At 37.8% G+C, this 26,037-nt stretch overlaps 1 protein-coding gene across 1 annotated transcript in view; it reads right to left on the reverse strand.

The window, feature by feature from the left end:
* Positions 1-19,101: 19,101 nt before the first annotated feature.
* LOC135224303 (uncharacterized) overlaps positions 19,102-26,037 on the reverse strand; it is a 235,468-nt gene continuing 228,532 nt past the window's right edge. Inside the window, exons 3-4 of the mRNA XM_064263166.1 lie at positions 26,011-26,037; positions 19,102-19,703 (exon numbers count right to left, since the gene is read on the reverse strand). The exon at positions 26,011-26,037 is cut by the window's right edge and continues 67 nt beyond it. Of these exons, the coding sequence (XP_064119236.1) occupies positions 19,529-19,703; positions 26,011-26,037 (202 nt within the window). The 3' untranslated portion in view covers positions 19,102-19,528. The remainder of the gene's footprint in view (positions 19,704-26,010) is intronic.

Raw genomic sequence — 26,037 nt, forward strand, 5'->3', positions numbered from 1 at the left:
AGAGTGAGTTAGATTTTGAAGTTTAATGAAGTTGACAAATCGAACGAAGGGACGCGTGATACTGCTGTGAGGAACGTCATTCGTTCATGTGGATTTCTTCGAGTTAATTCTCATCATAGTTTCCTGGGCGATGGAAATTCCGAAAATTTAGCTTTCTCTCTCTCTCTCTCTCTCTCTCTGTGTGTGTGTGTGTGTGTGTGTGTGTGTGTGTGTGTGTGTCTGTCTGGTATATAATATATATATATATATATATATATATATATATATATATATATATTTATATATAAACACGTATATTATATACATAATGTATACATATATATACAAATACACGCACACACGTACTATATGTATAATTTGAATCTACAAAATAATTCCTGAGCTGGAAATAAACTTTTAAAATTGTATTGAGATGTCAAAGCAGCTGTTGAAGAAACAAAGGAAAGATGCGTCATCCTTCACTCCGGTGATATCTACTTATGTACAAATACAATAATGCGACAATGCTACATGAAAAAAAAAAAAATGAATATTGACTGCAAGATACTGACGCGTGTTCAGCGTGCAACTACGACCGTGCACTGTTATTTCCTTCGAATTGTTGGTGCCGGTGAGGTAGTGCCAATAACCACCGCTTTCTTTGATACAAACAAATACGCCAAGACCCGGCGACGACTCGCGGATATGCTGATGATCGTGGTGGACCACTATACCGTGGAGATCGCGTCCCTGCGACTGGGTGAGTGCCTGAGTGCCTTTTGCTGTGGCCGAAAGCAAGCGCGAAACCGGTTCTAGCAGGCAATCGATATGCTACGTCACCTGGCGATATTATGCATGTCACAATTTCAAAAACTAACTAACATTTCCCGAATCTCTCTCTCTCTCTCTCTCTCTCTCTCTCTCTCTCTCTCTCTCTCTCTCTCTCGTTAGAGTACTATGATGGAGCAGCAGTACCTGTTGCCAGTAAAATGAAAACGGAAATTAAAGGGAAGATGAGCATGCCATGGTGCCTTTTCGAAAGGTTACTTTTGTTATTTATTTATTTATTTATTTATTTATTTGTTTATTTATTTATTTATTTAATCATTTTTGTTTCGTCTACCAACAGGAATGGCAAATAATAACTGCGAGAAAAAGTGAGGGCAGTGGTGGTGGCCTGGGGGAGGGGTGATGAAGGGGAAGGGGGGGTGGGGGTGGGGGGGATAGCGGTTGGAAATAAACGTATCGCAAAATGTTTGTCGCATCTTGCGTCGAACTGAAATGTAGGTCGACGATATAAAAAAACGCGAATTTAGAGACGTACCCATCGTAATGGTCGTCCATTAGGTGGTGCATTTTCAGTATATGAATGACAATGCATCGTTTTGAATTCTTTGAACAACGGGGTATTATATGTTATGCCTCTTGGGATGAAATAAATGATGCTGTAAGCGGCACTGTACAATTTGACCAACAATTACCGTGTACTTAACATCAGACTGGTAGTAATACTCTGTGTTTATGTGAAGCCTTTGTATTCTGAATAATGAAATACACACGCACACATATACTTATAATACACACACACACACACACACACACACACACACATATATATATATATATATATATATATATATATATATATATATATATATATAAAATACAATCACAAAACATACGCCACAGTGACAGTTAGCAGTGAAACAACCCAAGGAAGATTAATCGAAATAAACTCGGTTTTATTTGGCAGAAAGAGCAGTAACATTATGACGTCACGTGTAAAATTTAAAGAAAACATTGGAAAGAGTTATGAGTAGAGAACAGAAGAGAATTCATTCCCAATGGAACAGACTCGAGCTCATGTTCTCTTTTGTATCATAGAATTTTCATGAAGTTATGGAGATAACATTGATATATTCTTTGTAGGTACAGCACGTTCATTCTTCATAGTAAACGTAGATTTACTATATAAACCATTCACACTGCATTGTACAAGAGTGTTCGCAGTCAACCCACATTTTAATTGCAAGAATTTTGCCAAAAAGATGACATTCAATTGTGTTCGTAGTCAAGCCACATTTAATTAATTGCAAGAATTTTGCCAAAAAGATGAAATTCAGGCAACATAGCATAGTATCGTCCAGCCTTGTTTGATGTAGATTGTCATATATCAGCAACCCCATTAGTCAACCAATTACGTAATTGAAAATCATTACTTCGAACACGAAGGGGGGGGGGGGGGGGGGGGGGGGGTTGGGGGGGGGGGGGGGGGGTGGGGGGGGGGGGGGGGGGGGGGAAGGGGGGGGGGGGGGGGGGGGGGGGGGGGGGGGGGGGGGGGGGGGGGGGGGGGGGGGGGGGGGGGGGGGGGGGGGGGGGGGGGGGGGGGGGGGGGTTTGGGGGGGGGGGGGGGGGGGGGGGGGGGGGGGGGGGGGGGGTTTCTGTTTGAAAGTGAGATGAACACCATTAAATTCATCCCGTAGTGAATTTCGAGAAAACAATAAAAGAATTTAAGAAAACTTAGACTGGTTAACTGTTACTACAAATTCATCGTAAAGTTATAATTACTGAACAAAAGCGTCCCAACAAACGAGCGTCTGTAGCGGGAAAGTTAAAAGTTTCAAGAACTGAAAGAGGCTGACATCCACATAATTAAGATTTTTTTTTCCCCCTTTCAAACGCTGATTTACATTTTCAACGAGCAAACTTTTGGTTGGAAATGAGAGAGTCAAGCAGACAGACACTCAGGAACTTCAAGGTATTTGTTTTACTTTTGACAATTGCATGGCACTAGAGGACGACACTTGTGAGTTCTATTTCTGCTTCTTCATTATCAATAATAAGAGAAGTGCTAGATATTTTTTTTTTACCGAACATCGTCTATGTTTGTTAGCTCATTATTTTAGGACTACGGAAGTAATCTCAGTAATTACGTTGAAGCTTAAGAAACACACTTGGGTTTCCTCCGTAGGGGGTAGGTGCATTCAGTGTACCTCACACGGTGCACAGTAGGTATTAATTAAGGTTCTTGGTAGCGTCCCTTCGGCCCATAGCTTCAATCCCTTTTATTCCTTTTGCTCATCTTCCATTCATACCTTCTTTCTTCCTTCTTAATTTCCACCCTCCCTGACAATTGCTTCATAGAGCAACTGCTTTGAGGTTTTCGTCAACCTTCACCTTTCAGACCGTTTTACTCTCAGCTTCCCTTTCAGTGCTGAATGACCTCATACGACCCAGCTCTTGGTCTTTGGCGTAGATTTTATATTTCCTTCCTTTCCATACTTAGGTTTTACCAGTTTTCCGCAGAGTTTCTCTGTTTGACCCATAAAAGGTTCATGATACATAAACTACATGACAAACGGAAATCTCCTGCTCTAGATGCACTAGAACTCGGCCCAAGTTATCGTGACTATAAATTTAAAAGCGCTTAATTCACTGGCAAGTTATCTTGACCATAAATCGGAAAGCACTTCATTCACTGGGGAGTTATCATGGCCATAAATTCAAAAGCACCGAATTCACTGGCTGTAGAAGGATTGGAATGCATTTATCTTTCATTCTTGCTTGTATGTGTGTGTGTGTGTGTGTGTGTGTGTGTGTGTGTGTGTGAAGGGAAGGGAGTCGAGTTATTTTAACATTGCATTGACGATGGTGGTGATTTGTCATTTTTATTCCTTGATCCTATTCAGTATCTAATAAAGATCAAGAATAACGTCAAGTGTAAAAGGAATAATAACAATATAACTCAACATTGAGCGTTGACAGTTTCATCATCAATGATGCTGTCAAAAGCATTATTGTTGTATAGATCAAAAAGTTGTTAAAAAGGAAGCCTACTAACTTCGGCTCGTCTGTTGCAACCTTTTTCTGTTTATCAGTTGCAATAGAAATATAGAAATGCCGAAAGATTGATGCCATTGTGATAATTTAATCGTAAATTTAAATATTGTTCATGACTTCCATTGCTTTGGAGTGGAGAGAGAGAGAGAGAGAGAGAGAGAGAGAGAGAGAGAGAGAGAGAGAGAGAGAGAGAGATTTTAGATATGTCAAAGCGACAGTGTTCTATTTAAAGTTCGTACTCTGCATTGTAGAGAGACCAAAAATATGTTGAATCTGATTCTGGAAAAGGAATTCTCATCGTTGGTCACAGTCCGTAGTCACAGTATGGTACGATGAGCTTAAACTCATTTAATAACGACACAAAATTTATATCATCACAAATACGCTTAAAGGCTTGTTTAGATGTTAACTTTGCTCTTAGTTCGTTAAACAGGGAATCCGTAATAAACGATTACATCTAGTGTCAAGACGATACGGTGTATTTTAGGACGTGCTTTCCAAAGTTCACTATAATTCATGAAATGCCCTTTCAAAGTGAGCCAAGGCCTAGAGCTTGAAGACACAAGACGACGAGAGCGTAGTTGTAGTATATAACACTTTTACCCGAAGAAAATCAAGAGTAATTGAAATTTCGGTTATACTGTGGACAGGAAGTCACCAGAGTGAGCTCTGATAAACAAAAAAACAAAAATTGTTTTCGATTTCCTTAGTAGCTGAACTCCGGAAGGGGGCGGGGTTAGTTCTGTCAGTGCACCTCGTGCGGTACACTGTATAGGCATTACTTAAGGTTCTTTGCAGCATCCCTTCGGCCCCTAGCTGGAACCCCTTTCATTCCTTTTACTGTACCTCCTTTCATATGCTCTCTATTCCATCTTGCTGTCGACCCTCTCTTATAAATTGGTCACAGCGAGGGCACAAATAAAAGGACATAATGAGGAATGATTCCTAGGCTCGTTTTATCCCGTATTCATGAAGGATCAATCCATAATTTGGGCATTCCTACCCAAAATATGGCAAATCTTCTGTGCGTGAGCTTTTAAGTACAGCTTTGCTTGAGCGTATTATGCTATTTTTATCATGTCTCTAATGCTCATTACCATTGATTTGATTTTTTGCCCTTCTCTGTTGGTTGATTCTTGGGTGGAATTTAATATGTATTTAGTAACGGGGGTACATTTTTGTATAGGAAGAGAGAGAGAGAGAGAGAGAGAGAGAGAGAGAGAGAGAGAGAGAGAAATTGTTCTTTTTTCTATAAATGTGTGCATGAAGTCTTATTTGTCCGCAATAAAATTCTAGCACTTTAATTTTCTGTGAAAGAAAACTATGGCGCCGGCTTTGTCTGTCCGTACGCGCCATTTTCTCAGATATTAGAAAACTATAGGGCTGCAAAATGGTATGTGGATCATCCAATATCCAATCATCAAACATACCAAATTGCAGCCCCCTAGCCTCAGTAGTTTTTGTTTTTATTTAAGGTTAAAGTTAGCCATAATCTTGCTTCTGGAAACGATATAAGATAGGCCAACACCGGGCCGCGATTAAAGTTGTATGGGCCGCGGCTCATGTAGCATTATACTGAGACCACTGGTTGTACAGAAAACTCGATTCTGCCGAAGAAACTCCGGCGCATATTTTACTTGTTTAGTTTTTAAAAATTAACTGCTCATTTGCAGTTTCATAAAATCTTTTCCTATTCAAAAAAGTTAAGGTTTAAGAGGAACACCATTTCCAGGAAAGCTCTCGAGGGTGAAATGAAGAATCCGAGGCTGTAAATTCTCTTTGGAGAAAACTCGATCAGTACTATACGGCTTCTCAGCTTTCTTTTTTTTCCACTAAAAAGGCGACCATTGAGTTCATTTACAACTCTATATAATATCAGATCACCAACCCTGAGGCCCTTTGACTTAACAACGACTGTAAAGTGGTAAAATGTTTAGACTTCAGTGTACAGTCACTCATATAAGTTCACGGATGTCCGGGTGTTTGAGAGAGATTTCCATTTCACCCCTTTCTGGACGACAGGTGTCTGGGAATGCGAAACCGGCCAAATCTTCAACTACCTAAATCTGCTGTGGAAGGTCTCGGTGTGTGCCCGTCTTACGTCACTATACAGACCCGTTGTCCAGAAAGGGGATGGATGGAATTCAGCTTTATACCCGGAGACATCCGTGAACTAATATGAGTGACTCTACAGTGCGGTACTACAATTTTAACTAATCGGCCAAATTCAATACTTACTGCTTCATAGCCGTTCATTATCAGTATGAATATCATCATAAAAGTCATATACCATTTTTGATAATGCAGGCATGTTGAGCAACAGTCTTTCTTGCAAACATATAAATTTATATCCAGTAAGCTTGGAAAGCGACATACTTCTTAGTTGAAAATAATAAATTTGAAATGAACAGAATTCAGATTGAAAGTGATCTGATTAGGAATCAATTTTTGCTTGAAGTTCTTGGAATAGGTTGAATAAAAATCCAACAGCATGATGTAATTAGTTTTTCATGAGAGAGAGAGAGAGAGAGAGAGAGAAGAGAGAGGAGAGAGAGAGAGAGAGAGAGAGATTAAGCTGAAAGTGTGCTCGAAATCTCTGTTTATTTTACGCCTCTTGTTTGTCTTATGAATTGGATTTATTTTTATACCCTTAAGGGAATGAGAAATTATGGGCTAAGATTATAATGCATAAAGGATGAAGTTGTTTGTTATACGCGCTGTGTAACTGCCTCTAGCTAATCCACTTCGCGTGAAATTTTGTATTTGTCTTATAAAGTGTTTCGACGGATCGTCAGAACACTATTCCATTGTGTGGAGTCTAGGCACTTCCACCTCATTTGGAAAAGGGTGGAAAACTTGCATTTCATTTTTAGTAGAAATACCAATATAAAGTTTGCATTTTGCATTTACTGCTTTTACATACGTACATAATACATATGGGTACACACACACACACACACACAAAGATTTTACTTTAACTGTGATTCTTCCATTAAAGGTGGCAGGAAATTACCTGCACAGGAATACTCCTCTCTGAATCGAAGTGTACCTTGGTAGATTTATTGCCTGGATAGCCAACGAATTACCATTTCTAATTTCCATCAAACTATATTAACAGTTGTAGTAAACATGTAATGGCAGAAGTGACTACATTAGTAGTGAATTTTTATTTCCCCATCCGAATTAGCCATTACAAGTCCGCAAAAATGAATCAATAAATTAAAGAGAAGAAAATAATTATAAAAAAAATGTGAGAATTCATTGTCTTTATTATTATAGGACCGATAAAATAAGTCATTAACTTGTAGTAAGGAAATCGTGATAACTTACCCACTCTTCATGTGTTGGCTCTCGCGTCTCATTTTGGCCCATTACCGCTTCCATCAGACGGAATGTTTCAGCTAAACTTTTTTTTCATACAAGTAGCAATTGAACTTGCGTTCTGTCATCTTCCTTTTATCCAGTATGGAGACCGACATGAGTGCATGAGCTTTATGGCAGATATCCAAATTGAGGTCAAATGACACGTCGTAATGTAGGATGAGATTTCGAATACGGGAAATGCTGCCATTCCTCCATGAAACATCAGTTACGTACTGAGACCCCAGGAATAAATTGGGTTCGCGTTACCAATTTAAGAGAGCACGCTTTCAGCGGCAGCAGACTACGCCATGGTGGAGTCCATTACCTTAATTCAAGCACGATTAAAGAGACTGGATGGAGAGAGAGAGAGAGAGAGAGAGAGAGAGAGAGAGAGAGAGACATACACACACACACACACACACAGGGAGAAAGATAGAGTGAGAGAGCGTCTACATTTCGACGCCTACGTGTTGATGTCAGCTGAAAAATGCAGAAATGTCTCGGCAAAGAAATCTCGGTTTATGTGTGTGTGTGTGTGTGTGTGTGTGTGTGTGTGTGTTGGGAAGTAATAAAAGTCCACACTTATGTAATATGTGTATTAAAAAAAAACTTCTTAAAAGACGGGAGCTTTCGTCTACTTGATCAGTAGAGTTCATCAGCCGTACGATGAAGTCTACTGATCAAGTAGACGAAAGCTACTATCTTTTAAGAATTTTTTAATACATATCGTACATGAATGTGGACTTTTATTACTTCAAAATATTCCAGTCACGTTTATGATGATTTTTGAGGTATACATCTATATATATAATATATATATATATATATATATATATATATATTATATATATATATATATATATATATAATATAAGTCTATTCACATTACCGTGATTCATATACATATATCGAACTACAAATGTCCTTTAATATCTAATTCGCTCTACCTCGGAATAATGTATTTTCATATATGCTTAACCGAGGGGAATTTATTAAGCGATAATTCTATGTCGCTTAATATAATTCCCCCTCGGTTAAGCATATATGAAAATATATTAATTCCGAGGTAGAGCGAATTAGATATTTAAAGGACATTTGTAGTTCGATATAGTATATATATATATATAGAAGACTAGTAAGGAGGCTCAAGTCCTACAGATATCACAAGGTGGAGAGGTAAAGGCATGTCTCAGCGTAGTACATAATTTATTGCCGACGTTTCACATCACTTCGATGCATTTTCAAGGCTGGGTAATGATAAAAAAATATAACATACAAGACTCGTCACTGATAAAAACACCGTATAATATTTAAAATTTTAAAATTGAACACTAAAACATTTAAAATGTAAAAATATTGTACAACAACACTAGGTTGGAAGAGACAACCTACCAGAGTAAAAAATAGAAGGTGACTGAAGGACAGAGTGGGGAGAAAAAAAAAATAATAAACAACATTTTTACCAGTCAAATATATATATATATATATTTGACTGGTAAAAATGTCTCAGCGTAGTACATAATTTATTGCCGACGTTTCACATCACTTCGATGCATTTTCAAGGCTGGGAATGATAAAAAAATATAAACATACAAGACTCGTCACTGATAAAACACCGTATAATATTTTAAAATTTAAAATTGAACACTAAAACATTTAAATGGTAAAATATTGTACAACAACACTAGGTTGGAGAGACAACCTACCAGAGTAAAAAATAGAAGGTGACTGAAGGACAGAGTGGGGAGGGAGAAAAAAAAAATAATAACAACATTTTTACCAGTCAAATATATATATATATATATATATATTTGACTGGTAAAAATGTTGTTGCAACAGAATTCCGTGTAATAAAAGGAGCCCATAAAACGCCAAAATATAAAAGTAAGTTGTATATTTCAGAGACTGCTGTCTCCCTCTACCTGAAGAGGGAGACAGCACTCTTTGAAATATAGTACTACTTGCTTTCTATATTCTTTTTATTTACTCTATATCAAATATTACACTTTATATCCTAGTCTCCACGATAATTCCAATACGGATTCATCATATATCTTCACTCTAAATATTCCTGAATCTCGGCAATAAGATCTTTGCCTTCAGTATTTGAAGATATCTTTGCTTGCGACATTTTAGAGTTCACAATTCAGATATTAATTATAGTCATTGCGGAATAAACATTACGTATTTTCATTAGTTTCAAACGTATTGGATGACTTCCTAGAAGCTACCCTGATATTATATTGATAGTAATAATAATAATAATAATAATAATAATAATTATTATTATTGTAATATTATTCGACTGGGTGGTATTTATAGTGTGGGGTTCCGGGTTGCATCCTGCCTCCTTAGGAGTCCATCACTCTTCTTACTATGTGCGCCGTTTCTAGGATCACAGTCTTCTGCATGAGTCCTGGAGCTACTTCAGCCTTTAGTTTTTCTAGATTCCTTTTCAGGGATCTTGGGATCGTGCCTAGTGTTCCTATGATTATGGGCACAATTTCCACTGGCATATCCCGTATCCTTCTTATTTCCATTTTCAGGTCTTGATAATAATCCATTTTTTCCCTTTCTTTCTCTTCAACTCTGGTGTGCCATGGTATTGCGACATCTATGAGTGATACTTTCTTCTTGATTTTTCAATCAACGTCACGTCTGGTCTATTTGCACATATCACCCTATCTTTTCTGATACCATAGTCCCAGAGGATCTTTGCTTGATCTTTTTCTATCACTCCTTCAGGTTGGTGCTCGCCATTTATTACTGCAAGGTAGCTGGTGTTTCTTGCACAAGCTCCAGTGGAGGGCTTTTGCCACTGAATCAAGTGCCGGACATTCGCTTGGTATGTGGTTTATGGTTTCATTTTTTGTATTGCACTTCCTACATATGGGAGAGATGTAATTTCCATCTATTGTTGTTTGTACATATCTGGTTCTTAGGGCCTAATCTTGTGCTGCTGTTATCATTCCTTCAGTTTCCTTCTTGAGCTCTCCCCTCTATAACCATTGCCATGTGTCATCGCTGGCTGGCCAGTTCTCTAGTCTGTCTCATGTATTGTCCGTGCATTGGTTTGTTGTGCCATTCCTCTATTCTGTTTGTCTTTCTCCTGTCTCTGTATATTTCTGGGTCTTCGTCTACTTATATCAGTCCTTCTTCCCATGCACTCTTGAGCCACTCGTCTTCACTGGTTTTCAGATATTGCCTCAGTGCTCTGTTCTCGATGTTGACGCAATGCTCTATACTTAGTAGTCCTCTCCCTCTATACTTAGTAGTCCTCTCCCTCTATACTTAGTACTCCTCTCCCTCCTTCCTTTCGTGTTATGTATAGTCTGTCTGTATTTGCTCTTGGGTGTAGTGCTTTGTGTATTGTCATATGTTTCCTAGTTTTCTTGTCTATGTTGCAGAGTTTTGCCTTCGTCCATTCCACTATTCCTGCGCTGTATCTGATTACTGGTACTGCCCATGTGCTTATGGCTTTTATCATATTTCCGTCGTTGAGTTTTGACTTGAGTATCGCCTTGAGTCTCTGCATATATTCTTTCCTGATCGCGTCCTTCATCTCTTGGTGTTTTATATCCCCTCCTTCCATTATTCCTAGGTATTTGTATCCCGTCTCATCTATGTGTTTGATGTTGCTCCCATCTGGTAGCTTTATCCCTTCAGTCCTTGTTACTTTGCCCTTTTGTATGTTGACTGAGGCACATTTTTCTATTCCAAACTCCATCCTGATGTCCCCAGATACAATCCTTACAGTCTGGATTAGGGTATTTATTTCCTTGATGCTTTTACAATACAGCTTGATGTCGTCCATGAACATCAGATGGTTGATTCTGTTGCCTCTTTTCTTGCGTTGGTATCCAGCATCCATCATCTGCAGTACTTTTGTCATGGGAATCATGGCTACTATGAAGAGTAATGGGGACAGTGAGTCGCCTTGGAAGATCCCTCTCCTGATATTCACTTCTGCTAGTCTTATTCCAAAGCTTGTAAGTATTGTATTCTAGTTGCGCATTGTATTTTTGAGGAAGCCGATGGTGTTTTCCTCTGCCCCATATATTTTCAGGGATTCTATTAGCCATGTCATGTCGAAGGCTTTTTTATAGTCTATCCATGCCATGCTTGGGTTGGTTTTCCTTCTCTTACTGTTCTTCATTACCATTTTGTTTATCAGGAGCTGGTCTTTTGTGCCCCTACACTTCCTTCTGCAGCCTTTCTGTTGGTGGGGGATGGTGTTTGTATCCTCTAGGTTGTTGTATAGCCTTTCGCTGATGATACCTGTTAGTACCTTCCACATTATTGGTAGGCAGGTGATAGGCCTGTAGTTACTGGCTATATTTCCCTTACCCTCGTCCTTTTCTGACACGAGTTCTTCCTGTGGTCATCCATTTGGGCGCATGGTGATTTGTGATACAATGCTGGAGTTGTTCTGCTATTCTTGGGTGTAGGGCCTTGAAAGTTTTTGAGCCAGTATCCATGGACTTCATCGGCACCTGGGGCTTTCCAGTTGGGCATTTTCTTTAGTTAGTGTCTAACTGTGTCGGTCATGATGTCAGTGAATCTTTGTTTTATTCTCCTTGTTTCTTCTGCCTTGACTTCCTGGAGCCATGTTGCATGTTTGTTGTGTGATACCGAATTGCTCCATATGTTTTCCCAGAGTCTCTTACTTGGTTCTTATAGGGATAAATAATACTGAAGACCTTATGGAGAAATTCACTTTTCGTTTCTTTCAGTGCTAGTTTCACTTGTTCGGGGGTGCTTTCGAGGTTTTGGCTCAGGCTTGGCTGGGTTCACTTTTTGAGGTGTGCTTTAAGCTAATTCGCCCACCACCCACCACAACCACTCCCCTCCCCCCCACCCCAACCGCTTTGGTCTTTCACTTGTCAATGGTGGTTTGTTTTGGCCCCGGTTTGTCATGTTTCACTTCTTAAGGGGTGGTTTCGGGTTTTTGGATCAGGCTTGGCCCGGTTCGCTTCTTAAGGTGTGGTTTAGGCTTTATTCCTGTTCATGTACCATTAGATCTTATGTGCTTTGGCCTTAAGCCTCTGTTTTACATCTTCTATTGTGTTGTTTAGTCCCCTTTCCTGTACTTTGCATTTCTTGTTCAGTTCCTCCCTTGTTTTCTTGCTTCTTAGCCTCTTTTTCTACCATCTCTTTCAGTTTACTCAAGTCAGATCTCATCACTATGATTTGCTTTTCCAGGTGCCTTTTCCAAGGCGGTTGCTGTTTTGGTTTCTGTTGGGTCGGTTGTGCTGGTGGTGTTGGTCTTCGTATCCACATGAGTTCTGCTACTAATCTTGCTCCTGCATATGTCAATTATTTGTTTCTGTGATATTGGTGGTGTGTATTAGTCTCTATTTTATTGACCTCACTTGTTTTCTCCCTTAATTTCTTGGTGTTGTAGGCTTTCATGGAGGGGATCTTTGTTCTCTCTGTATCTGGCTTCATCCATTGTCTGATCTTTTCTACCCATTCCATCCTGTCTGTTTGGGGGGTGTTATTTCTTCTTCCGTTGGGTTGCTTCTGATGTAGCATCTCCATATTTCCTTATTTTCTTCTCTTGTCCATTTCTTCCTCTGGTTTGCTTATGTAGCTCAAGTCTCTGGTTGTTGGTTACTGTCGTTGTGGTGGTCAGTTGCTGGATGACGACCTCCAAGTACCTGGCTGCCGGACGAAGCTCCTCTGTTGCCAGAAGTTCTATTTACGTCGTTGTCGTTTAATCCTTCATTTCTTTCCATCATTGCTGAGTTTTGCTATTTAACCCATAGCTGGGCCCTACCTCATCAGGAATAGGTATTCATTTACTGCTGAGTAGACTAAGGAAATTATGGTAAAGATCCTTTCCCAAGGAATCAACGCCGAGGAGAGCGGTCACCCATCTAACGAATGACCAGCCCCAATGTTGCTTAACCAGTCAATTGACGACCTAACCCACTCTGCCACGGCGCCACATTAATTATAGTCATTATTATTATTATTATTATTATTTTTTTTTTTTTGCTCTATCACAGTCTCCAATTCGACTGGGTGGTATTTATAGTGTGGGGTTCCGGGTTGCATCCTGCCTCCTAGGAGTCCATCACTTTTCTTACTATGTGTGCCGTTTCTAGGATCACACTCTTCTGCATTGAGTCCCGGAGCTACTTCAGCCTCTAGTTTTTCTAGATTCCTTTTCAGGGATCTTGGGATCGTGCCTAGTGCTCCTATGATTATGGGTACGATTCCACTGGCATATCCCATATCCTTCTTATTTCTATTTTCAGATCTTTGATACTTATCCATTCTTTCCTCTTCTTTCTCTTCAACTCTGGTGTCCCATGGTATTGCGACATCAATGAGTGATACTTTCTTTATTATTATTATTATTATTATTATTATTATTATTATTATTATTATTATTATTATTATTATTATAAGCGTGTGTCGCATAAAAACAGTTTTACAGTCCCGTATACATTTGTGTATGAGATGAAATGGAAATTCCACTCTGACAAAGAAACAACGGTAGAGTAAATTATGAGAGGAAATGAAGAAATGTGTTAACAAAAGATAGATTAGATAAGAAACAACAGTACGAAATCAATCAACATAGAACTAGATTTTTAAGAATACCGTAGGCAGAAAATAAAAAAATAAAAAATAGATAAATAAAATGAATAAAAAAAGAGCCTGTGCTGGTTTGAGACCAACTTACTATAACAACTAACAACTAGATAATTCCTCTGAACTGCAGATCGTGTGTGAAAGTAAAACAACTAATGACTAAAAATTCAGGTTGAATACACCCCCGCCCCCCCCCCCTAAAAATGTTATTAACATATTCTACAGGTAAAAATACCTCAAAAATAATATTGAGGGAGAGCTCAGTTCCTGTTTTTGGGGATTATTTTTCCTCTTTCATTTCAGGAACCCATTCGGTTAGCCTAATTACATTTCCTTGCCTGAATTTTTATGGACTCGGGTTCTTGATAAGATCCGATCTGGTTCCGCAAGTGCCTCTTCTAATCCGCTTGATTTTCGTCACTTTTCTTCCATTTTCGGACGGACGGCTTTCGTTTTTTTTTTCGACAGTTTCCCTTCACGTGCGTCCTTGTTAACATTTATAAAGCATGTTTTTATTTTGTTTACACTTGCTTCGTTTTCGTTCCCTTCCTTTCCGCTGTATTTTACTTTATTCATAATTTCATTCGGTTTCTTACGTATACTGTCGTGGTGTTTGTTATGGTTCAAGAGACCGACAGTTGTTTATATACTCGTACATGTATGTTTGTTATTATAATAAAAGCAGCTTTTATGCATGTTTCCAACATGATGTTTCCAACATGATGTTTCCGACATGATGTTTCCAACATGCCCTATACTTGCATGCAATTTCTCTTCATGTTCGTACAGACTACATTTTCTGTCTTTTTTTCTACAGGTTCTTCTTTATCTTCAGAAAATTTTTAACTATCAAAGGTTTTCTTGTTTCCTACTTTTTTTTTCTTTTAAGATTTCGTTCAGGTTTCTAGCTAATTGATTTTATTTAGTAAATTCTACGAACTAAAATTTCGACCAATATGCTATCAATATCTCTCTTCTAATTAATTTTTATTAGCATCCCGTAATGTCTTCTGCGTCATAATTAATTTGATCACTAGCATAACAGGCGTATCTCACCTTCTGCTCGTTTTCACCAGTTTCCTATGTGACTTTCGTCTTCTTAATATAATTTTTTAACACTACCATTCACTTCGCTTACCTTTTGATGTGATTCCATGTCATCCCTCTCTTATCCTAACCAAGTTTGAGCAGTTTCATACGAAAATCTCTCTTCTTTTTGGTATGCATCTCCCCCAACAAGAGATCGAGCCCTGTCGGCGAAAATATAGGCTTCCATACTCAAAAGAATAATTTAATCCGTAACTCGATAGCGGGCTCCATCGTAACTTTATGAACGTTAAGAAAAGAGATTTCCTTTTGTTTTCGCCTCTCGAGCAATTGTGCTTCAGGCTTCTTTCCCGCGTAAGACTGACTAATATAATCTTTGCGCAGCCCGAACAAACAGTTTCACCTTAAGAGGGTGTTTGTTTAGGCATCCAAACAAACACTTATTTCCCGCGGAGATTAAGATGCTGGTAAAGGTCCGGAGATTCCTGAAAGGAGATCCTTTCCCCCTATTTTTCAAGTGCTCGTTTTCCCCTCTAAGCTCTGGATTATTTATTTCCAAGTCATTGGGAAGTTTCTGCTCAGTCGTCTTGATTTCGGCTGTATCCTATTTCTTGGTAATTAGCATCGGAGGTTTGATAGAAACGAGGACCCTCCCTTCTTCGAATCGCCATATAGCACGAGGGAATATTTATTTTGCTTTCCTCGTCTTTCCTTGGCTGTTCAGTGGTTGATATTATCCTTTTCTCACTTCGAATTCTGTACGAGTTCTCTCCCGAATTTCTAATTGATTATGTTTTCTTTCTTATTTACAATTCCCACCCTCTCTCTCTCTCTCTCTCTCTCTCTCTCTCTCTCTCTCTCTCTCTCGAATAAGAAGTGGGACGGAAGATCTTAAAAGCACATTCTCACTGAAACATATTTAAAAAAAAATACTAAATCTCAGAATTCAGATCTAAATCGTTTATTTCTTCAAAGAGAATCCGTCTGAGAATAATGATCTTATGAGAATGGAACGAACAGTCCACTGAGCACCAGCACCAACGCACCGAAAAAGAATGAAAGTATTAGTAAACTTTTTCACATCGAAGCTGCTTCTAAGAAATCCTCCAATTAAGCATTTCCTTTCGAGCAGTTATTCGAATAATATTTTGCCGTTGAAACTCTGAAATATCGAGTCATGGGCATGTCGCTGATGTTCGTTAAGCCTGTCATTTTCTTATACATCAGCTATTGTTATCATTGTTTTTTATTATAAATCCTTACGAAATTCGGAGTTGTATTACTACTCCTATATTCATTCGTGTTAATGTTGTTCTTACGCTGAAATTGAAGAGCTTCAGAAAGATCTCAGATAAACTTTAAAACTGAAAAGGTATTATGACAATGAAGGAACGAGCTCCGAGGTTCTTCTTACGTCACTGCAGCGTTTATAGTCTCTCCCCTACCCCCACCAAAAGAACAAGGATACAACACCACTGTCACTCAGCAAAAACTACTTGATTTTCTACAATACATGAGATTTTCCTCTATCCTACCGTTTGGTAGTTATTGAAGAGGAATAATAAACTTCTGAAACCCAAGATGATCTGCTTTTGGAGAAGATAACTTAAAAAAAATTTGAGTGCATATTTATAAAAAATGATTAAGTAATTCTGAAGTGTCATTTAGTTATTAAGACAATATTTAGTAGCAGTAGCTGAAGGGCTCGTGGAATAGCGGGCTGTGATTTATTGTTTTAATACTATTTGTTCTTCCGCTTTTTCACGAAAGTATCCTCAGTCTCTCATCCTTCACGAGACTCTTCAAGTTTTGTCTAACGATACATTATGATGGAATCAAGTCTTAGCTTTAGTTACTTAGAGTTCTCGTATACATTTTTAGTTAGCCAGTAGACACGGAGCTGCATCTAGGATTCAACTTACCCCTCCAAGGATATTCATACAACCTGATACAACTTTTTCAGTCACGGTTAGTATACTTGCTACCCAGTAGCTATAGACTTTGTTGGATCAAAACGAGAGTAAAATCTTAGTATAAGGACAACAACGTCAGTATCATTCCGACTTAAGAGGATGTTTGAAAAAGATGGAACAGTCTTGATGGAATTTTCGAAAAATACCGTTGAATTCAACCTGTCATCGTCACCTCTTGATCATGAGAAGGTTTTATGGAAGGCTGAAAACCTGACCAGAAGAGAATGATATAGAAACATTCAGTTATAACTTAGTATTACATTACACTTATTTTTAGTTATTCCATGACCTTTAATCACTTATGAGAGCTGTTTCATATTTGTTTACTGTGGGAGAAAATGGTTTTTGTTACCTACCGGGTAAAAAAAAAAAACAAATATATTTATGTTTTCTAAAAGAAAACAGTTATTTTCCGATGTCATAAAATTCTAGCTCGTGCGTAGATATTGTTAGGTACAAAGAAAAAAAAAAAGCGTTACACACATTGAAAAGTCAGACATTTTAACTTTTGCCCTATAGTGTAAAGGTGAGGGGTTGAATAATGAATTTATTTAGCTTTCGCAGCAGATTAATAGGTTTTATTTGGGTACAGAAATGAAAAATGGACTGAAATTTGATTATGTGGGTTCAGCGTTAAAAGTTTTAAGACTGTTTCGTTTTCTATTCCTCGTCTGTTGTTTTTACTGCCCATTTACGCATTTGTTTAGACAAGGAAATATAGTTTCGTTATGATTATTTTCCTTCTTCGTTTGTTATCTAGCTGCCTAAGTACATATTTTTTTCCGTAAGCCACAAGGGAATGGAATGTGGCTTCCTTCTGAATTGTCATGATAGCAGAAGATAGTTCTTTTAATCTGTCTTTTTCATATATGCACAAATATATGGCCACGTTTCTTCTAATTACACACATATATACTTACATACATGTTTTTGGGTATATATCAAGAGAAATAATTCGGTTTTAATGCTATTAATAATAACTTTCCTTTGATTTATAACTTACCATCATGTTTAGTTTTTTACGCGGTTAAGCGTCACTCTTATTGTCTACTTTCTCCTGCTTGTTTTTTTTTTTTTTTTTTTTTTTGTGGGGGGGGGGGGGGGGGGGGCTGGGCTAGATAACAGCACTAGAATGACAGTTCCATTGGCCACTGTATTAAAGCAAAATAGTAGTCTGATTCGATGTCATTATTTTAGTTTTGACTCGCTTGCGCGCTCTCTCTCTCTCTCTCTCTCTGTGTGTGTGTGTGCGTGTGTGTGCGTTGGTAATCTAAATATCCGATATAATTCACAATGGCTTTATATTAGTTGAAAACTGTGGAGCATATTTTTCCCTGATAAAGTGTTGAATAATTCAGGAACATGAATTCTCCCCGAAAAATATTTTATAAATTGAAAGCCTTAAAATCCCCCCTGTAAAACGCAGCGCGACAAAAAGAAGAAGAAAAAAGGCTTTTGTGTGAAACCTTTTCATTCTCAAGTTATGATTGTTAACCTGGAATCTCCAAAGGACGGAAGTGAGGAAAACATGTTATTTTTTAATTATTCTGTAAGGTATTTAGTGTATTAGGTGTTATTAGTCATGATCAGTTTATGATTAGTTAAAAATGTTGCGATGGTTTGTCCGAATGGGATCATGAGAAATTATGCACATCAGTAGTTAGTCACTAAATATTTCTGACGATAGCATATATTTATTTCAAACCATAGTGTCTCCCTCTACCAGCGTAATTGGGCGTTGACTATTGGTACTCACGAATGTTTGTTTGTCTCTGATTCCACAGGATATCTAAAGAAATTGTAGAAAAATTTCATTTAGGTTTTGAAAAGCTCGTTGGAAATTGAGATGAATTTGTTTCAGAATGTGGATCCATGGCTTTTCTCTTAATTTCTAGTAAATTGTGATTTAGGCCAGATCCTCTCATCATTTTTATTTTGGTCCGTGAAAATCTCGTTATAGATCGTTATACTTCATGAAGGGTTTATTGGAGGTTTGCACTCCCTTATCATATATGCTTCAGGCTGTGTTGGTGGTATTATTTAGACATTTATTGGAATAATTCTTTCTTCGTTCTGGTCTCTGAATTCTTGAGTATGATGGCACCCCATTGGCATTACTCTCTTGCATTGTCCCTCGCAAATAGAACAGTCATAAGAAAGGTTCGAATTCCTCTAAAATTTTCAGGAAACAGCTTTTAGACAAACGATTAAATTGACAAATATTTTCGATAAAACAGATATTATGCTCAGGAAGAACCAAACTTTAATCTGTGGAGCTGAAGGAAACCAGCCTAAATTCCATAGGAAATATTTATTATTCTTGTCTATCCATAAAGTCTAATGAACAGTATAAGGTATGAAAGGTCTGGAAAAAAAAAGACTCTTCGAAGTTATATAATACAGTTACGAAATGTCTGTGTTCCATATTTGTCCTGCCATTATGTGTTGTAGTCAGAGTCTGTGAGGAATAAGAGATGTGATGCAGAAATGTCTTGATGATAATATATATATATATATATTTATATGTTTATTTATTTATATATACTTTTCTCTAAGCATTTACTCTATTATAAATAATTCTTCGAAATCAACACACAGTATAACAAAATACTCGAAAGAAATGTCTCTCTCTCTCCTTTAAAATCAGTGAACTCTATTCTCTACGACGGTTTCTCTTTTTATTTATTATTTATTTTTTTTTGAGTCACTCTATCGACGAACGACTACAACAGCTGTTCTCTCTCTTCTTCGTTCTCCTCGTCGTCGTAATAGTAGTCCTCGAGGTCGTCGTCGTCGTCGTCGTCTAGAAACAAGTCGTCGTCGGACCAGTGATTCGATTCCTCCTTGTGGGCCTCTAGCGACATCAGAGTCGGGAAGACGTTCTCGCAGATCGAGCATCTGGAAAAAAAAAGAAGTTTTTATATTGTTTTTTTTTTTTAGATGCGAAAAAAATTTTTTTTTTTTTTTGAAGACGGGATATTATGAAGGGATAAATACATGATAACGTGAAGACTTGATAGATAGGTTAATAAGATAGAATTTAAATAAAGACGAAAGTGATCTTGTGAGGGACAAAAGACACACTTCTTGTTTTTGAAGTGCTCATTTGGTAGATGCAAAAAAATAATAATTAATAGATAAAAAAAGGATTTTTGAAGACAGGATAGTATGTAGGGATAAATACATGATAACGGGAAGACTTGATAGATAGGTTAATAGATAGAGTTTAAATAAATACGAGTGACCTGATGAGGGACAAAAGACACTTTTGTTGTTTTTGATGCCCCCCCAAACAAAAAAAAAAAAAAAAAGTTTTTGAAAAAAAAGGATATTTTGTAGGGATAAATAAATGAAATGGGAAGATAGAAAGATCAACGTGAGCCTTAGACAAAGATGAAAGTGATCTTGTGAATAATGGATTTTTGATTACAGGATATTATGTATATATAAATGAAGTGGGAGCATAGATGGACCCTTAGACAAAAATGAAAAGGGATCTTGTGAGATATGGATTTTTGAATACGTAACATATACAGGGTTAAATAAATGAAAAATGAAAAGGATAGATAGAGCTGCGGACAAAGGAGACAGTCATCTTGTGAATACAGAAGACGGAACAGAGATAGCGTGAAATTTACATGGAGAGAGAGAGAGAGAGGTTTAAATCATATCCAAAATAGAGCAGACAAATCTCAAGGGTATCGGTATACGTTACTTATGCATTTAGCCATACAAAAGATATCTTCCAATCCTATTTATTTACACACACACACACACACACACACACACACACACACACACACACACACACACATATATATATATATATATATATATAATATATATATATATATTTTACCTGACAACAAAGATGGATATCTGTGGATAGTTCGTTTCATACAGCGGAACTAATTTACATACATATATGAGTGCTGACCTAGTTTCATGTGCACGAGATGTTATAAATATATTACAGTGAAACAGAATATAACAAAACACACACAACACAACACACACACACACACACTATATATCTATATCATATATATAGTTTTTTATTTTATATATATTTATATATATATAGATATATATATATATATACTATATAGATATAGATATATATGTGTGTGTGTTATTATATATTACAGTGAAACAAAACATACAACACACACACATTATATATCTATATATATTATATATATATATATATATATATAGATAGATATATATGTGTGTGTGTGTTGTATGTTTTGTTTCACTGTAATATATTTATAACATCTCGTGCACATGAAACTAGGTCAGCACTCATATATGTATGTAAATTAGTTCCGCTGTATGAAACGAACTAACCAAAGATATCCATCTTTGTTGTCAGGTAAAATCCGTCCAACTACAATATCTCTGTCTATATAGATGGTGCTGTAAAAAAGATGACGTGGTGGAATATAGTTTTAAACAAACTTTCGTGTATTATAATGAAAATTCAGCTGTAAAAAAATATACGCAAACTTAGCCATCTGTATTCATATTAAACAATAGTCTCGCGAGATTACGTGATATAATTTTTTTCATTATCGATTCCTCCGAATTTATAAAACCCAACTTCAACCTTAACGTGTTTTATAGCTCTCAGGCTGTCCTCCAGGAACCTTGCGTAACCTCGCCCCCCCAACCACCCCCACCCCCAAACATCTTGGCTAAGGATGCTGTGCAACTTGTGCTTCGGCAGGTATTGATAACCGGGATTAGCTGTTGTAAACCATCGACAAGTGCTCCTCTCGTTAATTTCCCCAAAGCAAACGTTAACCGCTTTGTTTACACGACGAAACGTTCTTCAGGTCTCGATAAGCATTGTTTCCTCATCTCTTCCTCCTCCTCCTCCTCCTCCTCCTCCTCCACCTCGTCCAACTCCCACTTCAGTGGCACCCGCCCCAACCTCCCCCTCCTTCGTCTCTCCCTCCTCGAACCTCATGTTTCACTCGTTAATTAATTTCCTTTGTTGTAGAAGCGTCTGCAGGATTACCTAACACACTTCAAGATATACAAATTGAGAAGAAAGGGAAGGGGAAACTTTGGGGGAAGAGAACAGAACAGAACAGAACGCTGGACGAATGGATATAGGAATCGCTGCTGTGAAAACGAAGAAAAAATAGCCGGTTCTCAAATGGAAATTGTTTTGAGACGCCTTCTCTCTCTCTCTCTCTCTCTCTCTCTCTCTCTCTCTCTCTCTCTGTTCAACTGCTAAAGACGTACGTACTCTTTTCTTCTTCATTGTAACCTCTCCATTTTATGTCTATTTCACTCTCTCTCCCTTATGTAAGTTTTGCATTACTTTCATTTGGACTCTCTCTCTCTCTCTCTCTCTCTCTCTCTCTCTCTCTCTCTCTCTCTCTCTTGTGTTAACTGCTTAAGACGTACTCTGCTCCTTCTTGTTCACCCATTCTGCCTCCTTTTCATGTCACTTTTGCATTCCCTCTCTCTCTCTCTCTCTCTCTCTCTCTCTCTCTCTCTCTCAGGCAAACCGCTTAAGACGGGTTCCTTTCTTCCATTTCTTCTTGTTGTTGACAAAGCACACTCCTCCACACTGCAGCATATTTCGCTCGCTTTTTATTTGTTTTTCTAGTTTGCTTTTCTCGCCTTGTAGTCGATATCCTACCAGGCAAAAAAAAAAAAAAAAGAATAGGCACACAAAACACAACCTTAATTACATGGGTCCCGAAAGAAGCCAAAAAATTCCTGGTGGAGAGAGAGAGAGAGAGAGAGAGAGAGAGAGAGAGAGAGAGAGAGAGAGAGAGTAAACAATGGTCGGGGGTCTTTTCTTCAGGGGTCTTTTTTACGAATACATTTTACAAATATCCTTTTCCGTTTTGTCATTTTAAGGAAGGTTGTGGATTTCTTCATTTCTTTAGAGGCGAGACTAATGGAAAATCAGTATTCTGTTTTTTTTTTTTTTTACAAGGTTTTTGTTGCTCCAAAAACTACATCCCCAGCTACTGTACTGAAGTATTGTCACAAGTTCCCCAACTCGGTCCGTTGTCTTTCGTAGACAACGTAAACCCAAAGTCTAAAGAGAGTATGTGGATCTTGCGTAAAACTATCGCCACCCTTACCAGACATCGCGTCGCTTCATCTTGTTATATTTCATTGCAGCCAGCTGGATTTTCAGTAACTTGTGCATGTAAACTTTCTGCTCGATTATTTTCAAAAAAGGGTTGTAATGCACTGAGAATTCACGTCTTTACTCCATTTGTAAAGAGCACGGAAAACGCCGTAAAGGGAACAGAATAGCAGCACTTTCGTATTTATATGAGACAGCATAAGGAACGCAGTCGATGTGGCATCGTCGCATTTACGCATTTAGATGCGGCATATCATTTGCAAGAACTTGCCCTGCGTGGCAGAGGAGATGTGTGTATGCATCTGGAAGACCATGCACAGAACTGAAGATTTACCATCTGCAAGACCATACAGAAGGCGGATATGGCAAATCGTGTTTGAGCCCTTGCAAGACTACGGAATTCTGGTAGTGGATGTGGCAACATTACTGTGAATATATGCAACAACACAGAAGCAGTGGGCGTGACAGCCTCGCATTTAAACTCTTGCAGTACTGCTTGCAGAACGCAATAAATACGGCACCCATCGCATAGACACATTTGCAGGACAGCAAATGTGGCAGACCAACGTTCACGACGTCTGTTGACGAAAATGGCAGCAGGGTACGCACAGGGCTTTCACTTCTTGTGTCTGCCTATTTATTATGGATGTGGAACGAGAATCCTCCAAAAGAGAGAGAGAGAGAGAGAGAGAGAGAGAGAGAGAGTCATTGGTTGTCCCCCGCCCATTCCGTGTCCTTTGCTCTTGAAGGTTCGTGACATGGTCGCTGACTCCCCCATGTTCATCACCCTCTTGAGCCATTATAGTGACGAGGCTGACGTCGACTGCTGGAATGAGACGCCTCGCACTAAGTGAACAAGAAAAAGAACAAGCAAAGTTGAAAGTACGAAATCCTCCTTCAAACACGAATACGAGAGTTGTTTGAAACTCTCTGAGGTTTCTTTTTTTCGTTTTGACATCTCTCTTCAGCAAGTGTAAATGTAACTCTTTTTTTATGAATTCCCGTTTTCTTTATTTGTTTGACAAGTACTGTAAATTTTGGACGAACTTATTCATTTTCACGCTTCTCTTCATACGTTGTCGAATGTCAATCATTGTATTTCAAGTGCGAAGATGAAAAAATATGATTGATTCCTTTCGTTCAATTTTTATTCCCTTTTAGGATCGTTATACCTCTGTAACAGGTCATATTCATTCCTGCCTGAAATTTCAAAGGTTTATTGAAATGTTTATAATACACTTCCCTGTAACTGCTCTAGTTGGGGAAGAAAACCGCTGGAACGTTTATAAAAATTTGACACTAAATTTACGATGCCGTCGTAGTAGACTTAGAATCGCGCATACCATACGTACTTGTGTGTATGCCTTTACAGTTCTTCGCACCATCTATGTTCTGCAGCTTCAAGTTTGGTCAGAACTCGCATGACCAACTGACAAGACAAAAAACAGTGTGTGAGCGATACGTGCCATGACTTTCTGTTAGGCAGGAACGTGAGGCTAGCAATTCACTTCCAAATCATAACTAAAATCAAAGGGTAACACCTTCAGAAGTAGTCTCTCTCTCTCTCTCTCTCTCTCTCTCTCTCTCTCTCTCTCTCTTTCTGTATATATATATATATATATATATATATATATATATATATACAAAACCTAGATATCTAATACTTATTTATCCCATATCTGAGTATTAATTTGTGGCAACGTCATTCAATGAACTCGCTGTGCATGTTTCATAAACTCTTTCATAATTCTGATCACCCTTTGCACTGAGATCTTCCCAGACTATGCCAGGATATGAATAGTCTGGGTTTTTCTTACATGAGGTTCTATAACACAAAGTTTGATAGAAGTTTTATTCCTGCCTTGATCAAAATGTAGATGAATCGCTGGGATCGCGGAAGTCCAGACTTACAGCAAATGATTTCTTTTTCTCATTGAAAAGGGAGGCATGTTTTTTTTACTACATAATTTATGTTAATTTCTTTCAGCCCGTTTTATTAATATTTTTTTTAATTGTTAATTTTCCGTGTTGGGCTGCTTTCCTTATAGGGGCCCTTCGTCTCATATCGTTTTGTTCGTCAACTAGGGTTGCAATGAATAATACTAATAATAATAATAATAATAATAATAATAAAATAATAATAATAATAATAATGATAATATTAATACTAATAATAATAATAACGTCGGCATGTGGATGCATCGTCATGTGCGGGTCAAAGACGTCAGCTCCCTTTTAGTAATAATAATATTATTATTATTATTATTATTATTATTATTATTATTATTATTATTATTATTATTATTATTATTATTATGTAGGCATGTGCGCGTGTCGCCATGCGCGAGGCAAAGACGCCAGCTCCCTTTTAGTGTAATGAATGCACAAAAAAAAAAAAAAAAAAAAATGTTTCTCTTTCTGTGTGCCGCGTCCTGTTGCAACATAACGAAGAAAATAATCATTGCAGGATTTCCTTTGTATTTCTCCCAGATGTGTCTTTTACTCCAATATCCTCTCTTTTTATTTATATTTCCTCAGCAGTTTTTTTTTTTGTCCACCCCCCCATTCATACCTGACTCGATATCCTTTTCTTTTATTTCTTCATCTCAGAATGTAATTTCCGTGTATTTTCTCTCTCTCTCTCTCTCTCTCTCTCTCTCTCTCTCTCTCTCTCTCTCTCTCTCTGTCAGGGGTAGTAGAAACACAAAGCGGTCCCTCTCATCCAGTCCATAGCTTGTTTAGGCCTACAGCAGTCTATTAACCAACATGTTCATTATTCACAGCTTTTGTCTGCAAATGAAAGTGATATAGAATAAGAAATTGTTTTCAGATCTCTCTCTCTCTCTCTCTCTCTCTCTCTCTAAGATGGACTCCTGAAAAAGAATGACCGTTTGCATACCAATCCACATATTACACGTAGTTTATTTATTCATGCACATCTGTTGTCTTACATATGCACATACATAACGTAGAGATAATAAGTGATCAGTACACAGAAGTACGTATTTGCCAGTGTGATACTGATTAACGAACTAAGTCAACTGTTAATCAGTCTTACCAACCTAAGCGACAAGGAAGCCAACCTACCCGTAGTGTCTCTTTCTTGTTTGATGT

The sequence above is a fragment of the Macrobrachium nipponense genome, chromosome 12 (assembly GCF_015104395.2).
Source record: "Macrobrachium nipponense isolate FS-2020 chromosome 12, ASM1510439v2, whole genome shotgun sequence".
NCBI classification, from domain to species: domain Eukaryota; kingdom Metazoa; phylum Arthropoda; class Malacostraca; order Decapoda; family Palaemonidae; genus Macrobrachium; species Macrobrachium nipponense.